General features: G+C 64.2%; 4 protein-coding genes across 5 annotated transcripts; 2 read left to right on the top strand and 2 right to left on the bottom strand.

Annotated features, from left to right (window-relative positions):
* Positions 1–2,122: 2,122 nt before the first annotated feature.
* On the bottom strand, positions 2,123–4,202 carry LOC146432005 (sulfotransferase 2B1-like). Its single transcript, XM_085071366.1, has 6 exons — positions 4,010–4,202; positions 3,335–3,543; positions 3,046–3,172; positions 2,870–2,964; positions 2,616–2,796; positions 2,123–2,528 (listed from the first exon to the last, which is right to left on the bottom strand). The coding sequence occupies exons 1-6, from the start codon at positions 4,146–4,148 to the stop codon at positions 2,413–2,415; spliced, it is 867 nt and encodes a 288-aa protein (XP_084927492.1). The 5' UTR covers positions 4,149–4,202; the 3' UTR covers positions 2,123–2,412.
* Positions 4,203–5,042: 840 nt separating this feature from the next.
* DPEP1 (dipeptidase 1) lies at positions 5,043–9,044 on the top strand. Its single transcript, XM_085071362.1, has 10 exons — positions 5,043–5,460; positions 6,406–6,538; positions 6,815–6,947; positions 7,043–7,193; positions 7,289–7,358; positions 7,634–7,810; positions 7,891–7,975; positions 8,054–8,129; positions 8,333–8,468; positions 8,757–9,044. Exons 1-10 carry the CDS (start codon positions 5,342–5,344, stop codon positions 8,931–8,933), a joined length of 1,257 nt encoding a protein of 418 aa, XP_084927488.1. The 5' UTR covers positions 5,043–5,341; the 3' UTR covers positions 8,934–9,044.
* A 963-nt stretch (positions 9,045–10,007) lies between these two features.
* Positions 10,008–14,116, bottom strand: CHMP1A (charged multivesicular body protein 1A). The gene is made up of 7 exons (XM_085071376.1): positions 13,999–14,116; positions 13,800–13,819; positions 13,179–13,256; positions 12,747–12,893; positions 12,409–12,537; positions 12,131–12,318; positions 10,008–11,500 (listed from the first exon to the last, which is right to left on the bottom strand). Exons 1-7 carry the CDS (start codon positions 14,003–14,005, stop codon positions 11,479–11,481), a joined length of 591 nt encoding a protein of 196 aa, XP_084927502.1. The 5' UTR covers positions 14,006–14,116; the 3' UTR covers positions 10,008–11,478.
* A 188-nt stretch (positions 14,117–14,304) lies between these two features.
* On the top strand, positions 14,305–17,618 carry CDK10 (cyclin dependent kinase 10). Of its 2 annotated transcripts, XM_085071365.1 has the most exons (14): positions 14,305–14,514; positions 14,622–14,694; positions 15,083–15,154; positions 15,243–15,345; positions 15,462–15,543; positions 15,897–15,964; positions 16,176–16,228; positions 16,323–16,392; positions 16,472–16,531; positions 16,620–16,743; positions 16,834–16,973; positions 17,074–17,126; positions 17,209–17,344; positions 17,428–17,618. In XM_085071365.1, exons 1-13 carry the CDS (start codon positions 14,320–14,322, stop codon positions 17,304–17,306), a joined length of 1,191 nt encoding a protein of 396 aa, XP_084927491.1. In that variant the 5' UTR covers positions 14,305–14,319; the 3' UTR covers positions 17,307–17,344; positions 17,428–17,618. The 2 variants fall into 2 exon arrangements, with proteins under 2 accessions (XP_084927491.1, XP_084927490.1); XM_085071364.1 differs by having other exon boundaries at positions 17,209–17,618.
* Positions 17,619–17,733: the final 115 nt, after the last annotated feature.

Genomic DNA, 17,733 nt, shown 5'->3' with positions numbered 1-17,733 from the left:
CCGGCAGCGTGCCGGGAGCGCCGGAGCAGCTTTGATGTGCTTAGCGGGCGCTCGCCCCGCTGTGCCTGGGCCCCGAATCCAGGGCACGGAGCGGAGAGAGGCGGCAAAGGAGCGGGCATTGCTGCCCGGCACACAGCCTCTGCCACGTGCCATGTGCCGTGTGCCATGGGATGTGTGCCATGGGATGTGTGCCATGGGATGTGTGCCATGGGATGTGTGCCATGGGATGTGTGCCATGTGTCCTGTGCCGTGTGCCATGGGATGTGTGCCATGTGCCCTGTGCCGTGTGTCCTGTGCCGTGTGCCATGGGATGTGTGCCATGGGATGTGTGCCATGGGATGTGTGCCACACGCCGTATGCTATATGGTGTGTGCCACGCTCCATGCACCATGTGTCCCCAGCTGTGTTCCATGTGCCATGTATGTGCCCTGTGCATGTATCCTATGCCACATGCCACGGGCCATGCGCCATGTCCATGTACTCTGTGACATGTCCTCTGTCACCTCCCATGACACGTTGTGTGCCACACGCCATGCACCACGTGCTGTGTCATGCACTGTGTGCCACTTTCTAATTGTCTGTTCTGTGTGCCACATGCTGCGTGCCACATGCTACATACTCTGCACATGTGCTGTGTTCCATGTTCTGTGTGCCGTGTGACATGCTCCGTGTGTCTGCTCCATGTGCCGTGTGCATTGTCATGTTCCGTGTGCCGTGTGCCATTTGTCATGTGCCATGTTCTCTGTGCCCTGTGCCACGTGCCGTGTGCCATGTTCCGTGTGCCATATGCCATGTGTCATGCTGTGCCACGTGCCACACGCCGGGCACTGTGCCACACTGCTGCAATGTGCTGCATGCTGATGCTGCCAGCCTGGTGCCAGCAGATGCTCCCGGCAAGTTGACATCCCCAGGGGCAGGGCGTGCCCAAGGCCACCGCAGGGACTGAAACTGGGGCCTGGCACAGTCTCACGGGGCAGGGCCACCTGAGAGCTGCTGTGCAGGTGCCACCGAGCTTGGCTCCAGGATGCTGCCATCACTTTGGGTGTGGGCACAGGTGCCAGGCTGTCCCCATGCTCACAGTCACTCACCGGGATGGCTCTGCTGGCCCCTGGGCACTGCTGGCAGCACAGGGCACAGGCGGGGCACAGTACCTGCACCCCCATTCTGCATCTATTTATAGCTCCCGATCCATCTCCGGTACGGCGGGATGTGGATGTTGCCGTGGAAACCCAAACCTGCCGCCGGGGAGGCTGCAGCAGGGGCCAGTCGTGGTGTGGGCAGGAGCTGCCCTGGCACCCCAACCCATGGGGACTGATGGGGTGCAGGGGGACCCCACGGGGCTGAGGGGGTCCAGAGACACCACGCTGGGCTGCACCCACCGGCAGGGCTGACAAGGCTGACAGAGGTGGCAGAATTTACAAGGCTGACAGAGGTGGCAGGGCTGACAAGGCTGGCAGAGGTGGCAAGGCTGGCACAAGTGGCAGAGGGGGCAGGAGTGGCAAGACATTGGTGCCACAGTGCCACAGTCCACAGACCCCAAGGAGGGTCTCACCACCTCCCTCCTCTCAGCCAACCCTGGCCAGGGGTCCTGGTGGTGCCAATGCCAAGTCCCCACCCTGCTCACCATGCAGGGGCAGGGTAATGAAGGGAGTTAATTATTGACTGAGCCTGGCTCCATAGAGCAATTCCTTGGAGCATGGCAGGAGTCAGGCTGGGCACCCCGTGCTGCTGAGTGGGCTAGAAAAAGCCCCTGGGTGCAAACACCCCAGGAAAGGAGATGGGCAGGGGAAGCATCCAACCAGGGTAGTGGGGCAGGGAGCACTGGAAGGGAATCCACGGGGAAGGACGGAACCTCCAGGGGTGGAGGGCCCTGGGTCCTGTTGAAGGAGACAGCTGCATGCCACGAGCTCTGCTGGCAAGAGCTGTCACCATGCTGTGACCCCGCCAGCCCCCCGGAGCCTGGCACCCCGCCACGGCCCGTGCTGCCCACCCAGCCACTGCCCCCAGCTGCTGATAAGGTCCCGGGGATGGCGACCCCACCCTGAAGCGTTCCTGATAACAGCAGCGCTTCCCGCTGCCGGCGCCGCTTCCCTCCTCACACCCGTGGGAACAACTGCCTGCCTGGGAACAGCAATAAATATTTATTTCCTCAGGGCGGGATGGCCGGGAAGAGGGGTCATGGCCACGCGCCCCTGCCGGGGGGGAGCAAGGCCACCGGGATGGCCACAATGCATGGCAGGAAAAGTCCCCCCGGCCCCAGGTAGGTGGGATGGTGCCATGGCTCCCCTCCGGACCCCCAGCCCCATGGGAACCCCTGGTGCCGGGGTGCCACACGGGGTGTGTTATGGGGTGTCCCCACTGCAGTGGTTCTCAGCAGGTGGGGGCTCAGCGTCCCCCCAGACCCCGGGTCCCTCAGGCCATGGGCCACTGCGAGGGCAGCTCCGTGTCCCCCATCTCCTCCTGGTAGCGGCGGTTGAAAAGGGCATTTTGCTCGGGGGAGAAGTGGCTGCGCCAGTCCCCCACCACCCCTGTGGGACAGAGGGGACAGGAGAGTCAGGGATGCTGCACCTGCACCCGCCGTGCCTCCCCCGTGCCCTCAGCCCAGTTCCCCTCACCCTTGCGCATGAAGCGGCCCTGGCTGTGGTCCATGATCTCGGCGGGGATGAGGGTGTAGTTGGCCATGGCGTTGTCCCGCATGGCAGAGAAGCTGCAGTGCTGCTCCAGGGCTGCCAGCGTCCCCGGGGACTGAGGGCACCCCAGGAAGGTGCTGAGGCGCTGCGCTGTGCCCCGCAGGTCCTGGGGCAGGGACACGGTGAGCACTGGGCACCGGCAGGGATGGGGACAGGGGTGGGGACACAGCAGGGCTCACCTGGTGCATCTCCTCGTAGGTGACATAGAGGATGTCCAGGAGGTGCCGCTGGCCCAGCCAGCCCTTGACGTGGTCAAACCAGGAGCCGTAGTGCACTGAGGGGAGGAGGGGGGTGATGGGGACCCTGAGGCTGAGCCACCCTCCCAGACACCCCCCAGACACCCCTCAGCCCTTACCTGTGCCCTCGAGGAACTGCCTCAGGAAGGCATCAAAGGAGCTGGGGTCGGGCAGGAACTTGGCCAGTCGGTGGAAGTGGTAGAAGGAGACAGCAACATCCTTGGGGTTCCTGGCCACGTAGATCACCTGGGGGAACACAGTGTCACCCCCACAGCTTGGGGGATTCTACTCCACCCCGCTCAGAAAGCCCCCAGCGTTCCCCCGGCTGCAGAAAGCCCCGTGGGTGTGGGATGTTCCTGCAGGGATCCCCAAACCATTGGGGACCCCTTGCACCTTGTCCTTGCTCACCTTGGCCCTGCTGCGCTGGAGGGCGGGAGCCAGGACGTGGGCAGGCAGGTGGGTGGTGAGGAGCCGGCGGCTCTCGGTGTCCCGCAGAGCCTCCCGGCAGTAGATCTGCTCCAGCCAGGGCGCTCGCTCCCAGTTGGGAATAGTCTTGGCCCGGCGGGCATCTCCAAGGCTGAACAGCAGCGTCAGGATCTCCTGCATCCAGGTGGTGCCTGCAGAGGAGGGAGTCAGGGCAGAGCCACAGAATCCCACGGGGCGTGGCACCATGGCATGGCACAGCATGGGATGGCACTGCACTGGCATGTGCCATCGGGTAGCACAGAGTGCCACAGCAAGGCACACCTCAGCCTGTCCCATCCCATCCCAATCTGTCCCGTCCTGCGCCAGTGGCTGGGCTGGCAGTGCCGTGTCCCGCCTCCCTGAGCCCCCAGGGACACCAGTCTAGGGCTGGGGACAGTGTGGTGGCAGCACAGGGGGTTCAGCGGGCAGGAGCGCCTGGCCAGGGGTTCCCGTGCTGTGCCAGAGAGTGGCCGCGGGGACCAGGTGTCCCCAAGCCCGGCCACCTCCCAGCCATGCCGTCAGCTCCGGGAGAGCCTCTCCCGCTCCCCCTCCAGCCCGGGGGTCCCAGCCCTGTCCCACTGCGTCCCCTCGTTGTCCCCGTGCCCCCCAGCCCCTCACCCGATTTGGGGTAGGTGGCGATGAGCACGTCGGTGGGGCGGAAGGTGAAGGAGGCGGCGAAGCCGAGGGACTCCTGCGTGTGGAGGTGGCCGGGCAGGGCGATGCCCGCGAAGGTCTCGGTCACCTCCATGCGCTCCATGGCCCGGCCGGGAGGGACGCGCCGGGAGCAGTTTAAATAGCGCTGAAAGAGGAAGCGGCTCCGGCGGGCGGGGGGCCGGAACCTCCCGGCACATTCCTGCCGGGGAGCAGGGAATCCGGCCGCGCTGGGGCCATCGCCGGGAGAGCGCTGCTGGCAGGGGCTGGAGACACCCGGGGTGGGATGGGATGGAACGGGATGGAACGGGATGGAACGGGATGGGTGGGATGGCAGTCCTGACTTCCCAGACCCACTGCTGCAGCCGGGAGAAACGTGGGGGCTGTGTCACCTCGGGAAGGGGGGCAGGAATCCCGGGGGATGCCAGCCCCGCACCGTCCCCACCCTGAGCTCCCCACGGCTGGCACCGGAGGAAGGGGTTTCCATCCCAGCGCACCCAGGATGAGGTGTCTAGCTGGACCAGCCATCTCCACGTGGCTCCGTGCCATTCCCAGAAGTCCCACCAAGGCCTGTTGCCGGGAAGGACACCACAGCTGGAGCCAGCCGGGATGCGCAGCATCCACAGGATAACGGTGCCTCAGTTTCCCCTCGGGACGCTGCAACGGGACCGGTGTGTGGGAGATCCAAGCACACAGGGAGGACCAGCAGCAGCCCCACACCACGGTCGTGCCACCCCGGCTGCTTCCCCCCGGGCATGTGTCTGCTCCGGCGCCATGGCGGGGGGTGGCTCTGGGGTGGCTGGAGCCCATCCCAGCCCCGTCACCGCACGCAAGCCGGAAAACTTAATTCACAGCCGGCGCAGACAGGGACTGCCCGAGTGTCCCGGGGCCAGGGTGAGCGGGGACAGGGGTGCTGGGGGTGCCGGGGATGCTGGGGGTGCCAGTGCTGAACTGGGGGCGCCGATGGATGCCAGGGCTGGGGAGGCTAAGGCGGGGATGGGACTGGCACTTTCCCAACCAAAAAAAATCTGGGCTTCATTAGATGGATTGGGAGCGTCACCGCGGCTCGGAGGAGAGGCCTTGGCACGGCACAGCCCCTGGGGCTGGGCTGGGGGAGGCCGTGGAGCTCTGGCACTGCCAAGCGGGCACAGGGCACCCAGGGAGGGGTAAGGCTGCGCTCCTGGTTATTCATTGACGGCGGGAGGGGACGGCGGGAGCGCGGGGCAGCCATCCCGGTGCGTGTGCTCACACGGCGGTGGCAGGTCCCCCCTTGTCCCCAGCAGCACCCAGCAAGAGAAGATGCCAGGCAGGAGTGTGTGGGTGCTGGTGCTGGTGCTGGTGCTGGCACTGCCCTGCTCCGGGCAGCAGCACCTGGAGGAGGCCGAGCGCATCATGAACGCCACACCGGTCATCGACGGGTGAGCAAAGGTCACCTGGCTCTGCAGCGTGCCCGGCTACTCCGGCTCCGTGGGAAAATCCCAGCTGGGAAACTCTCCTGGGACAGCCCGATGGGGGATCCCCAGCCCGGGCACCCCAGGGCTGTGCGGGAACAGGGAGCAACTTCCCCAGGGGATCCCCATGCCAGGCACCCCAGGGCTGTGTGGGGACAGAGGCCAGCTCTCCCGGGGATCCCATGGGACCGTCCGTGCAGCCGAGGGGATCCCCAGCGGTGCAGCCCGGCGGGATTGGGCAGGGTACCGGGAAGCCGGCAAGTCACGCCTCTGAGCAAGCCCCAAGTCATACTGCTCTGGGGGAAGTCCCTTCTCAGTCCTGAGGATGTCCCTGGTCTCTTCTCGAGACACTCAGGAGGCTCTGGTCCCTGCAGTGTTCCCTTGTAGATCAGCGCTGTGGATCCCGGCAGCCACGGGAACAGGGAGTGGGACAGGGGCAGCCGGGGGATGTGGGACTGTGACGCAGGAGCAGAGAAGTGGGACCCGACACGGAGCCTGCCACTTCCCCAGTGGCACTGCTGGGTGTGGGATGTGCGTGGCAGGATGTCCCTGCGGTGACGTCCCTGTCAGAGGGATGTCGGGCTGCCCCCCCGGGTGTGAGGGCTGATCATGGGTTGGAAGGGAGCACGGGAGGGTCCTCCAAGGGGGCACACATGGCACTGTCCCCTGGGAGTGGCCTGTGTCCAGTTCCTGGCTGGAACTGCTTGGGTGGCTTTTGGCAGAGAGGATAGGTGGGTGGACAGATGGACTGGTGGTGGGGCGGAGGATGGAGGATGGACAGATGGACGGACGGACGGATGGATGGACGGATGGATGGAATGACAACCAGATGCCAGGACTGTGTGTGCAGCCAGCCAGGGGGGTGGGCAGAGAGTCGGGCCACTCTTCAGTGCCTATTCTGTCCCTGCTCAGGCACAACGACCTGCCCTGGCAGCTCCTCCGGAAGTTCAACAACCAGCTGAGGCTGCCAGAAGCCAACCTGAAACTGTTGAACGACACGCACACCAACATCCCCAAACTGCGCCTCGGGCACGTGGGCGGGCAGGTGGGATGGCCAGGCAGCAGGAGCTCCGGGGCGGGCACTGGGGTGGGCTCGGGGGAGGGCATGGGCTCCAGGGTGGGCACCAGGGAGGGTGGGGGGCACTGGGATGGGCAGGGACAGGAGGGAGGGCAGCAGGGTGAGCACTGGGGCTCTTGGGGCACCACCAGGACTGGCGGGGACACTGGGATGGACACTGGGATGGGCAGTGGGGTGGGCAGTGGGGTGGGCAGTGGGGTGGGCAGTGCCCATGTAGCTGTGCTGACGGAGCCCCCGTGGCAGTTCTGGTCGGTGTACGTGCCCTGCGAGACGCAGAACAAGGACGCGGTGAAGCGCACGCTGGAGCAGATGGACGTGGTGCAGCGCATGTGTGACCTGTACCCCGACACCTTCTCCTGCGTCACCGACAGCGCCGGTGAGTGGCCCTGGGGACATGGGGACATGGGGACAGGCACGACAGGGTGCTGATGGGCCGTGCCCGCCCCAGCCGACACCTCCACCCTCCCGCAGGTGTCCGGGAGGCATTCCAGAGTGGGAAGGTGGCCAGCCTCATGGGGGTGGAGGGTGGCCACTCCATCGACAGCAGCCTGGCCGTCCTGCGCTCCCTCTACCGCCTGGGAGCTCGCTACATGACCCTCACCCACAGCTGCAACACCCCCTGGTAGGACCCCAGGAGGGACAGATAGAGGGTGGCAGGGCCGGCATGGGGGATGTGGTCAGAGGTGTGGCCACTCTGATGCTCTCCCTGCTCTGCAGGGCTGACAACTGGCTGGTGGACACTGAGGATGAGGAACCTGTGCACCATGGTCTCTCAGCCTTTGGGAAGGTGAGGAATAGCATTGGCAGTGCTGTCCAGGAGCAGTGGCATTGGAGGAATGTGGTACTGGCACCCACTGGCCCCATGCTGGGTGATTTGTCCTGGGTGCAGTTTCCATCCATCCATCCATCCATCCATCCATCCTGCACCCACCAGTTCGTCTGCTCATCCATCTGCCCCATCTGCCAAAAGCCACCCAAGCAGCTCAGACATCCCCACAAGGAACCCCTCAGAGGACCTTCCTGTTCACCCCTCAGCCCCCCAAACCACCCCTGTCCCTGTAGACGGTGGTGGAGGAGATGAACCGCCTGGGCATGATTGTGGACCTGGCCCACGTCTCGGTGGACACAATGAAGGCTGTGCTGAACATCTCCAAAGCCCCTGTCATCTTCAGCCACTCATCTGCCTACAGCATCTGCCCGCACCGCCGCAACGTGCCCGACGACGTGCTGCAGCTGGTGGTGAGTGTGGGGCATGGCTGGGGCAGGGCAGGGGCTCTGGGGGTGCTGGGGGGCTGCGGGCTCAGGGCTGTTCCCCCCAGGCCTCCACAGGCAGCCTAGTGATGGTCAACTTCTACAACGCCTACGTGACCTGCAGGGACAAAGCCAAGCTGTCTGATGTTGCAGGTGAGGAGGTCCCAGGTGGGAGGAGGGTGGCAGTGACACCTCTGCCCCGCTCACCCCTGTCCCCCCACACACCTACAGACCACATGGACCACGTGAAGAAGGTGGCTGGTGCCCAGGCTGTTGGCTTTGGAGGGGACTACGACGGGGTCTCAGGGTAAAGGGGGCGATGGTGTGGGATGGGATGGGATGGGATGGGATGGGATGGGATGGGATGGGATGGGATGGGATGGGATGGGATGGGGCAGCATGTCCCCACCATGAAGACTTCCTGAAGGGTGGCAGGGTCCCCCCCGTGCCCTGTGTGGGCAGCTGGGAGGTGCTGGGAGTGGCCCACCTGTGAGCTGTGGGGTGGCACAGAGTCCCCACTGGCCTGGAGGATGTCTCCAAGTACCCTGCACTGGTGGCTGAGCTGCTGGCGAGGAACTGGACAGAGGCAGAGGTGAGGGGAGCCCTGGCTGAGAACCTGCTCCGGGTCTTCAGCAAAGTGGAGGAGGTGAGTGGGGCATGGGAGGCACTGGGCACAGAGCTCTGCAGGGTGAGGGGACACTTGGGCCGTGGGGACACAGGTGGCACTGGGAGCATTAGGAGTGGGGATGTATGGGACATGAGGATGTGGAGTATGGGTACCCTTGGGGCAGCAGACACAGGAATTTGTGGGGACACGGGGTGGCACGGGGACACATGGGACACCGGGAGGTGCATGGGATGGTGTGGGGTGTCACAGGGCAGTGCGGGGTGGCACTGCCCCTCACAACGGGAGCCCACCCTGTCCCCACGGCAGGTGAAGAGGAACCTGCAGGGCACAGCTGCCTACGAAACTCCCATCGCCTTTGAGGAGCTGGAGGGGTCGTGCAGGACCAGATATGGATACCCCAACGGCGCTGGCACCGCCCGGCCCCTGCCGGCAGCCCTGGCGCTGGCGCTGGCACTGGCCCTGCTGCTCTCCCTGCTGTCCTAGCACCCGGCTGCCACCGTGGCCCTGGCACCGTGCCCGGGGCTGCCGGGCTGGGCGCGATCCTGCACTCCTTTCTGCCGGATCTGCTGGCAAAATAAAACCGTGGCTCGAGCAGCGCCGGCAGCGAGTGTCCGTGTGGGACCCTGCAGGACCCCCTGCCCCAGCCCCAGCGGCTCCTGCCTGGAGGTGCTGGGCCACCCCGGCATGTCACCGGCCAGCCCGGCATGTCACCAGAGCGGTAGGGTCCCGGTGGCACCCACCCCGGGACACCGGGAAGCTGTAACCGCACCGGGAGTGACACATCCTGGCAACACCTGGCCAGGGCGGCTGCAGCGCTGCCTCCGCAGGATGCTTCCATTAATCATTAGCTAATTAATTGGCTACTTAATTATCTCCTTAGCAATTTCCTCTCGCATTCAGGAACAGCCTGTCTTCGGAGCGGAGGCGGGAGAACAGGCAGGAGACGGAAAGCCATCTTCCTGTGGCATTCGGGATTTGGCTGAGGCACAGGGCCCGTCTGCCAGCCGGGGACCGGGAGGGGATGGGGACGGGGAAGGGATGGGGACAGGGAGGGAGTGGGGACAGGGAAGGGATGAGCACGGGCAAGGGATGGGGACAGGGAAGGCTGCACCCTCATCCTGGCAGCCCCGTTCCTGGCAGTGGGACAGCTGCTGATGGCAGGATGGGTGCAGTGCCATCTCGGTGCGGTGACAAACGCGGGGTCTCCCCTCGAGGAGCTGGGGAACGGTGCAGAGAGCTGGGTTGATCCAGCTCCATCTGCTCCGAGCTCCTCCTCACCCTGCTCCCCCAGGTTTGGCCACTTGCAAGGCACAGGTCCTTGCAGGAGCAGCGGCAGGGGGACAGAGGGTTGTCCTTGCCCTCCAGCACCCCCACAGTGGATACCCCGAGCCACTTCCCAGTCCCCAGGTGGGCAGAGCCTGTGGGAACAGGAGCAGCCCTTTCCTCCTCCTCTCCTCAGCTCCGGGGCACCAGGTCCTGTCCCAAGGCAGAGGACATAGTGGGACAACAAGGACCGCAGACTCCTGTCTGCAGCCACACCCCCAACACTCACCGGGGTGTTCAGAGATTGTTTATTTAAACCCACAGAAGGGGATGGACACGGCTTGGGGAGAAAGAAGGCAAATAAGACAAGCTTAAAAAAAAAATCACCAATGAAACCACAGAGACACAGCCCGGGGAGAGGGACAGGGGCAGGTCTGGAGCCCCCAGTCCCATGGGGACACCGTGCAGGGGGGCAGGAGCCAGGCACGAATCTCCAGGGTCCCCCAGCTTCCTGTCCAGCCCATCAGGAGGTGGCACAAGATCCAGTGCTCTGCTGCAGACCAAAGCCTCCTCCTCCTCGGTGGGGAAGAAGGCTCTGTGTCAGCAGCCACACGCTCCAAGGCCACTGAACTCTGGAAAAATAATCAACACAGCAGGAAGTGTTTGTGCCGGGGAGGTGACCCCCTTGACATCCCCCAGAGGTCCAAGTTCCTCCTGGGAGACCCAAAGGAAATTGCTTCCTTCCTGAGGAGCTTCCAGCAATCCAGCTGCTCCGTGGTGTCAAGGATTGTGCAGGAGGGGCACAAACACCTCCAGCCCCAGGGGAAGGTGACAAGGGACGAGCAGCGAGAGGGGACACAGGGAGCAGCTCTGCCCCCAGCACGGTGCCATCAGCGAGGGGACAGAGGATATCCAGGGACGAGGCACAGAGATCGAGGCAGAGCTGCTCCCGGGATGGTTTTGCATTCCTTGTCACACCCACCCGGCAGGGGGACATCTGGGGACGTGTCTGCAGCCACCACAGCTGCTGCAATCCGCTCCCGGTGCTGGACATGGGTCCTCACTGGTCCAAACTGGCAGTCAGGGCCGGGATAACCATTTCCAGCTGGCAGTGCCTGGGGGATGTGTGGATTGACACGCACAGGGCTGGGCAGGGGATGTTCCAAAGGGCACTTCGTGGTACGGGGCTGGGGGGGACAGCGGGACACGGAGCAGCGAAGGGCACAGGGACAGTGACAGCGAGGGAAGGGACACCCCGGTGTCACTGCCCCTTCCTGCAAGGCACCGACCTCCCCAGATCCACAGCAGGGCACAGAGCCCTTCCCACAGTGCTGCTGGAGACTGAGAACCCCACAGGTTCTCCTGCTCCTCACAAACAGCTCCCGAGGAACTCAGTCACAGCACAGCCCCGGGCAGGGACAGGGAACAACAGAGGAGTTGGGGAGCAGCATCCCAAAACCAGGAAAATCCCCCTAGTGTTCCATCAGCAGCGGGATGGGGGGCTCTGCCAGGCACCACCAGCAGCACCCCCAAAATCAGCCCTCCCAGAATCCAGCAAAGCGTTCCTCGGCCGAGGGAGGGGCTGCATTCCTGCCGGGATTGCCGCCTGCTCGGGAAGGGCTGTCACCCCCCAGAGAAGAGTCCAGAGGCAGGGGGGCTGGGGATGTGCTGCAGGGGGGCAGCAGGGCTGGGGCTCAGGGAGGGGGTCCTGGCCCCTCTCCCCACGGCTGCTCCACCGGCGCCATCCACAGGAGCACGGCAGAGCTCAGTTCCGCAGGGCAGCCAACCTGGAGGGGAGAGCAGGGAAAGGGAGTGAGGTCAGAGCAGCCACAGCTCAGGAGCAGCTGCAGCCAGCCTGCCCAGGAACTCCTCTGCCAGGCAACCTCCCTGAAATCCTGCCCTGGAGCCACAAGCCATGGCAGCTGATGGTGAGCTGAGCTGCCACGGAGAATGGCTTCCCAACTCCTCTTTTTCTTCTGGTCCCTCTCCCTGGGCTGTCCTGGTCCCTCTCTCTGGGCCATCCCCACTCCTGGTCCCTCTCCCCAGGCTGTCCCCCCTCCACAGCCTCGGGGCTGTCCCCAGATGGACCCATGGTGGCTGTGTGGGCGCAGGGAGGAAGCAGAGCAGCTCCTCCTGGGGCAGTTCCAGGCACTCTGGCTGTTCCAGAGCCATTGGCAGAGCAGTGCCAGGCTGCAGCTGCACGAGGGGGAGTGTGGAGCTGGGGGGTCTGTCCTGCTCCTGCCCAGTACCAAACCCACCCCTTTCCCAGGTCCAAAGTGGCCCCACAGCCTAGGGGACTTGCCCAAATAGAGGGGCTCATCCCCCTGAGCCCCCATGGAAGGGCCAACTCCTTCCCTTCACGCTGGTGAGGGATGCTGGGAAGCACTGAACAATCCAGGAACTGGGAGAGGACCCACCTCCGGGAGAGCTGGTCCTCCTGGGAGCGCACAGAGCTCTCCCCCACGGCTGAGGCTCCCTCGGGCAGCTGGCTGAGCTGGTCCATGATCTCCAGCCCGTTCTCCTCAGCAATCTGGACAATCAGGCTGTCCACCTGCTCCTGCGGCGTGCTCAGCGTGGTGGCAGAGCTCATGGAGTCCTCCATGACCTGGGACAGACACAGCCCTGTCACCCTGCCCAGCACTGAGATCCAGCAGGGATCCCACCCTCCCTCTCCTCCTGGTCGCCAGGCACTCACCGACGTGTGAACATCCAAATTCTGCACTTGCTGCTCGAATTTGTCCATCACTGCTGACACCTTCTGCAGGTCCATGGAGTTCAGGGCCTTATCCAGGGCCTTGGTCACCTGTGCCATGTTTTTTGTCACCTGAAAGAAGAGATTCCTTCAGGGATGGTCCAAGGGTTATGGATGAATCCAAGCCCTGCTGTGAGGCCATCAGGGACAGGATGAACCCGTCTGAGGGAGGAGCCAGGAGCCTTGGTGGGGTCGTTCTGGGAGACAGGGGAGCCTGTGGTGTTTGGAGGCAGCAAGAGGGGAAGCTCCACGTGGGGATGGAGCTCTCAGCTGGCTCTTACCCCCTTCATGGTGACGGCTGTCTGCACCTTGGAGGCCACAGCATCCACGCGGGAGGCCATGCGCAGCCAGTTGAGCCCCTCGTTCTTCTTGCGGATGGCATTCTCGGCATACACCCGGGCACACTCCACGTTCTTCTGCTGCAGGGCCTGCCACAGGGGAACCCCTGCTCAGAGAGCCCCCCGTGGGCTCACAGCAGCCCACGCTGCTCCTGCTGGGTGGTCTCTCAGCAGGAAACGTCTCTGCCGTGAGCCCACAGCTGGGAATGCCCCAGAGCAGGAATTAAACCTGCCTTGTGGCACTGGATTTGCCACATCCCCCTGGCAGATCCAGCAGTGCAGGGTGGGGAGGGGATCTGCCCCTTTCCCACTCCCACATGGCAGGAGAAGGGAATTGCAGCAGAGCTGAGCACCGGCAGGATGAGCCCCACCCACCTTCTTGACCTTGGCTTGCTCGGTCTTGGAGTCTTTCTCAGCTTTCTTGGAGAGCTTTTCCAGCTGTTTGGCTGTGAACTGTGGAGAAGAGCAGGACAGCACCGGGATACAGCGGGGCAGGAGCAGGGACAGAGCCATGGAATGGTTTGGGACGGAAAGGACCTTCAAGCCCATCTGATTCCACCCCTGCCATGGCAGGGACACCTTCCACTGTCCCAGGCTGCTCCAAACCCTGTCCAGCCTGGCCTTGGACACTGCCAGGGATCCAGGGACAGCCACAGCTCCCCCGGGCACCCTGTGCCAGGGGCTGCCCACCCTCACCGGGAAGGATTCTCTCCCGATATCCATCTCACCCGCCCGCCGGCACTGCGAAGCCATTTCCCTTTGTGTCACCGTGCCAGCGCCCGCCTGTCCCACCCCAGCCACCTCTCATGGCCGCGGCAGCCCGACCCCCTGCCCGCGGCACCCCCGGTCACCCCCGCAGGCCGGGGCCTCCTCCCGGGATGGTCCCGCCGCAGAAGCCCCGACGAGACCGAGCCAGCGGCGGAACCGGCACCGGGACTCTCCCGGGACCGGCGATACGAGACGGAGAGGAGGCGGAAGGGCCTCTGCTGCCCTCACCTTCAGCTGGAAGAGCGTGTCTGGAAAGGAAGGAGAGCACAGTCTCAGCGACAGGGCCGGGACCGTGGACCGGGGAACCGGGGACCCCGCCCACAGCCCCGGCCACCAGTCCCGGCTCCGACCCCCTGCCTCCGGCCCCGCCCCTCAGGACCCGCCCCGGCCCCAGCGGGAGGCCCCGGTACCGCCCAGCCCCCGGTACCGTCCATCCTGCCCGCCGCCGCTTCCGGGTTCTGCCGCCGCTTCCGGGTCCCGCCGCCGCCGCTTCCGGGGTGCGCTCTCCCGATCTCGCGAGAGCAACGCCGCGGGCGGGGCGGGGAGGTCACGTGGGCAGCGCTCAGGCCGCGGGGGGTCAGAGGGCGGGGCGGGCGGGAATTACCGGGGGCGGGGCTGCGGCGGAACGAGATGCTATTGGCCCCTCGCTAGCAACGGTTGCCAGGGGCTCAATGCGTGTGGGCGTGGTCTGAATGTGGGCGGAGCCTGTGGGTGAATAACAGTGCGCGTGCGCAGAGCGGGAGCGGCCATGGCAGCGGCTGAGGCGGCGGCGAGCCAGGCGGGACCCGCACCGGGACCCGCACCGGGACCCGCACCGGGACCCGCACCGGGACCCGCACCGGGACCCGCACCGGGACCGGCGGCGGCAGAGCCAGAGCTGGAGCCTCTGCGCCTGCGGCGGTTGAGAGGCGACGGCTACTTCGAGGTGCCGGCAGCCGACCGGGTGAGTGCAGCGGGTCCCCGGGGGTGTGAGAGGGCTTGGGGCCGGCGGGGATCCTCGGTGAGGAGCCCTCGAGGTGGCACCGCCTGGACGCGGCTCTTTGCTTTCAGCTGGGACGGTGCCGCAGCGTAAAGGAGTTTGAGAAGCTGAATCGGATCGGAGAGGGAACGTACGGCATCGTGTGTGAGTGCGGGCAGTGTCCCCCGGGTGCTGGGACTGGGGAGAGACCTCAAAGTTAATCCCATTCCACCCCTGCCATAGCAGGGACACCTTCCACTGTCCCAGGTTGCTCCAAGCCCTGTCCAGCCTGGCCTTGGACACTACCAGGGATCCAGGGGCAGCCACAGCTTCTCTGGGCAACCTGTGCCAGGGCCTCCCCACCCTCACAGCCAAGAATTCCTTACCGATATCCAGTCTAACCCTGCTCTCTGGCCATTCCCCGTGCAGAATCCCAGGGAGGGACCTTAAGCTCACTCAGTTCCACCTCCGCGGTGGCGCTGGAGGGGCAGAGGCAGTGTTGGGACAAACCCTGTTAATGTCCTGGTGCCAACGTGGCCTGTGCTGTCCCCAGACCGTGCCCGGGACACGCTGACAGATGAGATCGTGGCACTGAAGAAGGTGCGGATGGACAACGAGAAAGATGGTAATGGAGGAGGGGGGAACAGCGGCTGCCCCGGCCCTGGGCTGGCCCCAAGCCGTTCCTGCAGCACAGCTGTGCCTCTCTCCTCCAGGAATGCCCATCAGCAGCCTGCGGGAGATCACCCTGCTCCTGCAGCTCCAGCACCCCAACATTGTGGAGCTGAAGGAGGTAGTCGTGGGGAACCACCTGGAGAGGTAAGACTCCCCTCTCTGTCCTCCCTCTGCCTTCCAGACCCTCCTTGGAGCCCTGAGCCACCTCAGCAGACAAACCTCTCCTGGGGGAGGCTCTGACCATGTCTCATCTCCAACAGTATTTTCCTGGTGATGGGATACTGTGAGCAGGATCTGGCCAGTCTCCTGGAGAACATGCAGACACCCTTCTCAGAGGCTCAGGTATGAGGTGGGGCAGGATTTGGGTCCAGCACCCCTGAGAGGGTGCTGCCATTCCTGCCAAAACATATGGGCACTGTGAGGGGCTCCCTAGATCTTGAGCTGGGGGATTCCAGGTATTCTGATGGGACCTGGGCTTTGCTGACTCTCAGTGAACCCTCTGGGGATTTTCCAGGCTGGGTTTGGGGGTGGAGCAAACTGTCAGGGAAAGAACTGGGAGAAAATGCCCACTCAGAACCCCCTGGGAGGACACAGCGATGGAGGGACTGCAGGACACCCCCATGGGTTTGGCCTCCAGGGATTTGCCCGCCTGGGCTGCTCCTGCAGAAGTCACAGCTCCTGTCCTCTGTCCCCAGGTGAAGTGCATCATCCTGCAGGTGCTCAAGGGCCTGCAGTACCTCCATGAGAACTACATTATCCACAGGTGCGAGGGGCAGGATGGAGCTGGGGGGGAACAAGGGGGTGTCTGGGGATACCTCCCATGTCCTGGGAGCAAGTAGCACAATCAGTAACATCTTTGGGTGGGGGTTTGGTGCCAATCAGTGTGGGAGCACTGGCAGGACAGGAAGGCCCTGGAGTGATGGGATTGGCTTCTCCTTGTGGTCGCTCACTTCCAGCTGTTCCATTTCCCACAGGGACCTGAAGGTCTCCAACCTGCTGATGACTGACAAAGGCTGTGTGAAGATAGGTGAGTCCTGGCACCTGCACCCAGCTCTGGCTGCTCTGTGCCATGACCAGAGCTCAGAGCTGGGCTCCCTCCTGACCATGACTCTCTCTTGCAGCTGATTTTGGTCTGGCACGCACCTATGGGATGCCCCCCAAGCCCATGACCCCCAAAGTGGTGACTCTATGGTGAGTGGCTAGGGCCGGGGCAGGTCCTCCCAGGGGCATGGGCTCGTGTTGGCTCTGCCACCAAATGTCCCTTTTGCAGGTACCGTGCACCAGAGCTGCTGCTGGGGATGACAACCCAGACCACAAGCATTGACATGTGGTTAGTGGGGGACTGAGGCTGCCTGGGTGGTGCTGGGGGGCTGCAAATTTCAGGGGATCACTGGAGAGGCTCTTCCTGTGCTCTGTAGGGCTGCTGGCTGTATCCTGGCCGAGCTGCTGGCACACAAACCACTGCTGCCAGGCACCTCTGAGATCCACCAGATCGACCTCATCGTGCAGCTGCTGGGGACACCCAATGAGAACATCTGGCCGGTGAGAGCTCCATGCCCCTTTTCCCTGCCCATTTTCCCTGCTAGTCTCTGGCTGTTCCCCTGGCCTTTCCTCACATTCCATTCCTCCCAGGGGTTCTCCAAGCTGCCACTGGCCACCCAGTACACCCTGCGCAAACAGCCCTACAACAACCTGAAGCACAGGTTCCCCTGGCTCTCAGAGGCCGGGCTGCGGCTGCTCAACTTCCTCTTCATGTATGATCCCAAGAAAAGGTAAGAGCCAGGCAGGATGCAGGGTGGGCATGGCAGGGAAACTACCCCATAATGTCCCCCAGGCTGGGGTGGTTCCTGCCACTTGCCAATGTCCCCACAGGGCTACAGCCAAGGATTGCCTGGAGAGCTCCTACTTCAAGGAGAAGCCCTTGCGTAAGTATCCCCTTGTCCTGGGGCGGGACAGGGCAGGACTGGGAGGCTTTGGGCCCTGCTGACCACCCTCTGTGCCCCACAGCTTGTGAGCCAGAGCTGATGCCCACCTTCCCACACCACCGGAACAAGCGGGCAGCCGCTGCAGGAATGGAGAGCCAGACCAAGCGCAGCAAGCCCTGAGCTGTCCCAGGGCACAGGCACGATGCACTCTGGCCAAGGTGGATTCTCTCAGCCCAACGGTCCCAGTGCCACGGGCTCCATCCGGTCCCAGGACGGTTCCTGAATCTATCTCCCTGTGCAGGACAGGGCAGACTCTAGTCTGGAGCCAGGCGAGCGTGGCCCCGGGGCCAGAAGAGAGGAGAGATGGGGTCTGGGGATGCCCAGGCTCAGTAGGGTCAGTCCTGTCCCCAAGGGCTCCTGGCTTGTGCTGTCTGGGGGGGGGAACCCCGACTTTGCCATCAATAAAAGCATTTGGCAGTGGCAAGAGTGAAATTGAGTGACCTCATCCTTTGGTACCAGCAGGGTTGGGAGAAGATGGGGCTCTGCTTCCTCTGTGTCGTTTCTCCCTGGGGCCAAGGATACCTCTGCAACAGCCCAGGTTCTGGGT

The sequence above is a fragment of the Lichenostomus cassidix genome, chromosome 11, assembly GCF_008360975.1.
Source record: "Lichenostomus cassidix isolate B80296 chromosome 11, HeHo_3.0, whole genome shotgun sequence".
Taxonomy (NCBI): Eukaryota; Metazoa; Chordata; class Aves; order Passeriformes; family Meliphagidae; genus Lichenostomus; species Lichenostomus cassidix.
The sequence above is the reverse complement of the archived record's forward strand: the minus strand, read 5'-3'. Positions and strand labels throughout refer to the sequence as shown.

Bases quoted from the DNA above. Each gene is read 5' to 3' on its own strand.
- LOC146432005 (XM_085071366.1), bottom strand. From the start codon at position 4,148: ATGGAGCGCATGGAGGTGACCGAGACCTTCGCGGGCATCGCCCTGCCC. The intron at 3,173-3,334 runs GTGAGCAAGGAC...GTGTTCCCCCAG, and splicing joins TCCAGCGCAGCAGGGCCAAG to GTGATCTACGTGGCCAGGAA. The intron at 2,965-3,045 runs GTAAGGGCTGAG...TCCTCCCCTCAG, and splicing joins GCAGTTCCTCGAGGGCACAG to TGCACTACGGCTCCTGGTTT.
- DPEP1 (XM_085071362.1), top strand. From the start codon at position 5,342: ATGCCAGGCAGGAGTGTGTGGGTGCTGGTGCTGGTGCTGGTGCTGGCA. The intron at 6,948-7,042 runs GTGAGTGGCCCT...ACCCTCCCGCAG, and splicing joins CTGCGTCACCGACAGCGCCG to GTGTCCGGGAGGCATTCCAG. The intron at 7,359-7,633 runs GTGAGGAATAGC...CTGTCCCTGTAG, and splicing joins GTCTCTCAGCCTTTGGGAAG to ACGGTGGTGGAGGAGATGAA.
- CDK10 (XM_085071365.1), top strand. From the start codon at position 14,320: ATGGCAGCGGCTGAGGCGGCGGCGAGCCAGGCGGGACCCGCACCGGGA. The intron at 15,155-15,242 runs GTAATGGAGGAG...TCTCTCCTCCAG, and splicing joins GATGGACAACGAGAAAGATG to GAATGCCCATCAGCAGCCTG. The intron at 15,965-16,175 runs GTGCGAGGGGCA...CATTTCCCACAG, and splicing joins GAGAACTACATTATCCACAG to GGACCTGAAGGTCTCCAACC.
- CHMP1A (XM_085071376.1), bottom strand. The intron at 12,894-13,178 runs GTGGGTGGGGCT...CCCCTGTGGCAG, and splicing joins AGCAAGCCAAGGTCAAGAAG to GCCCTGCAGCAGAAGAACGT. The intron at 11,501-12,130 runs GTGGGTCCTCTC...TCTCCCCTCCAG, and splicing joins GAGGACCAGCTCTCCCGGAG to GTTGGCTGCCCTGCGGAACT.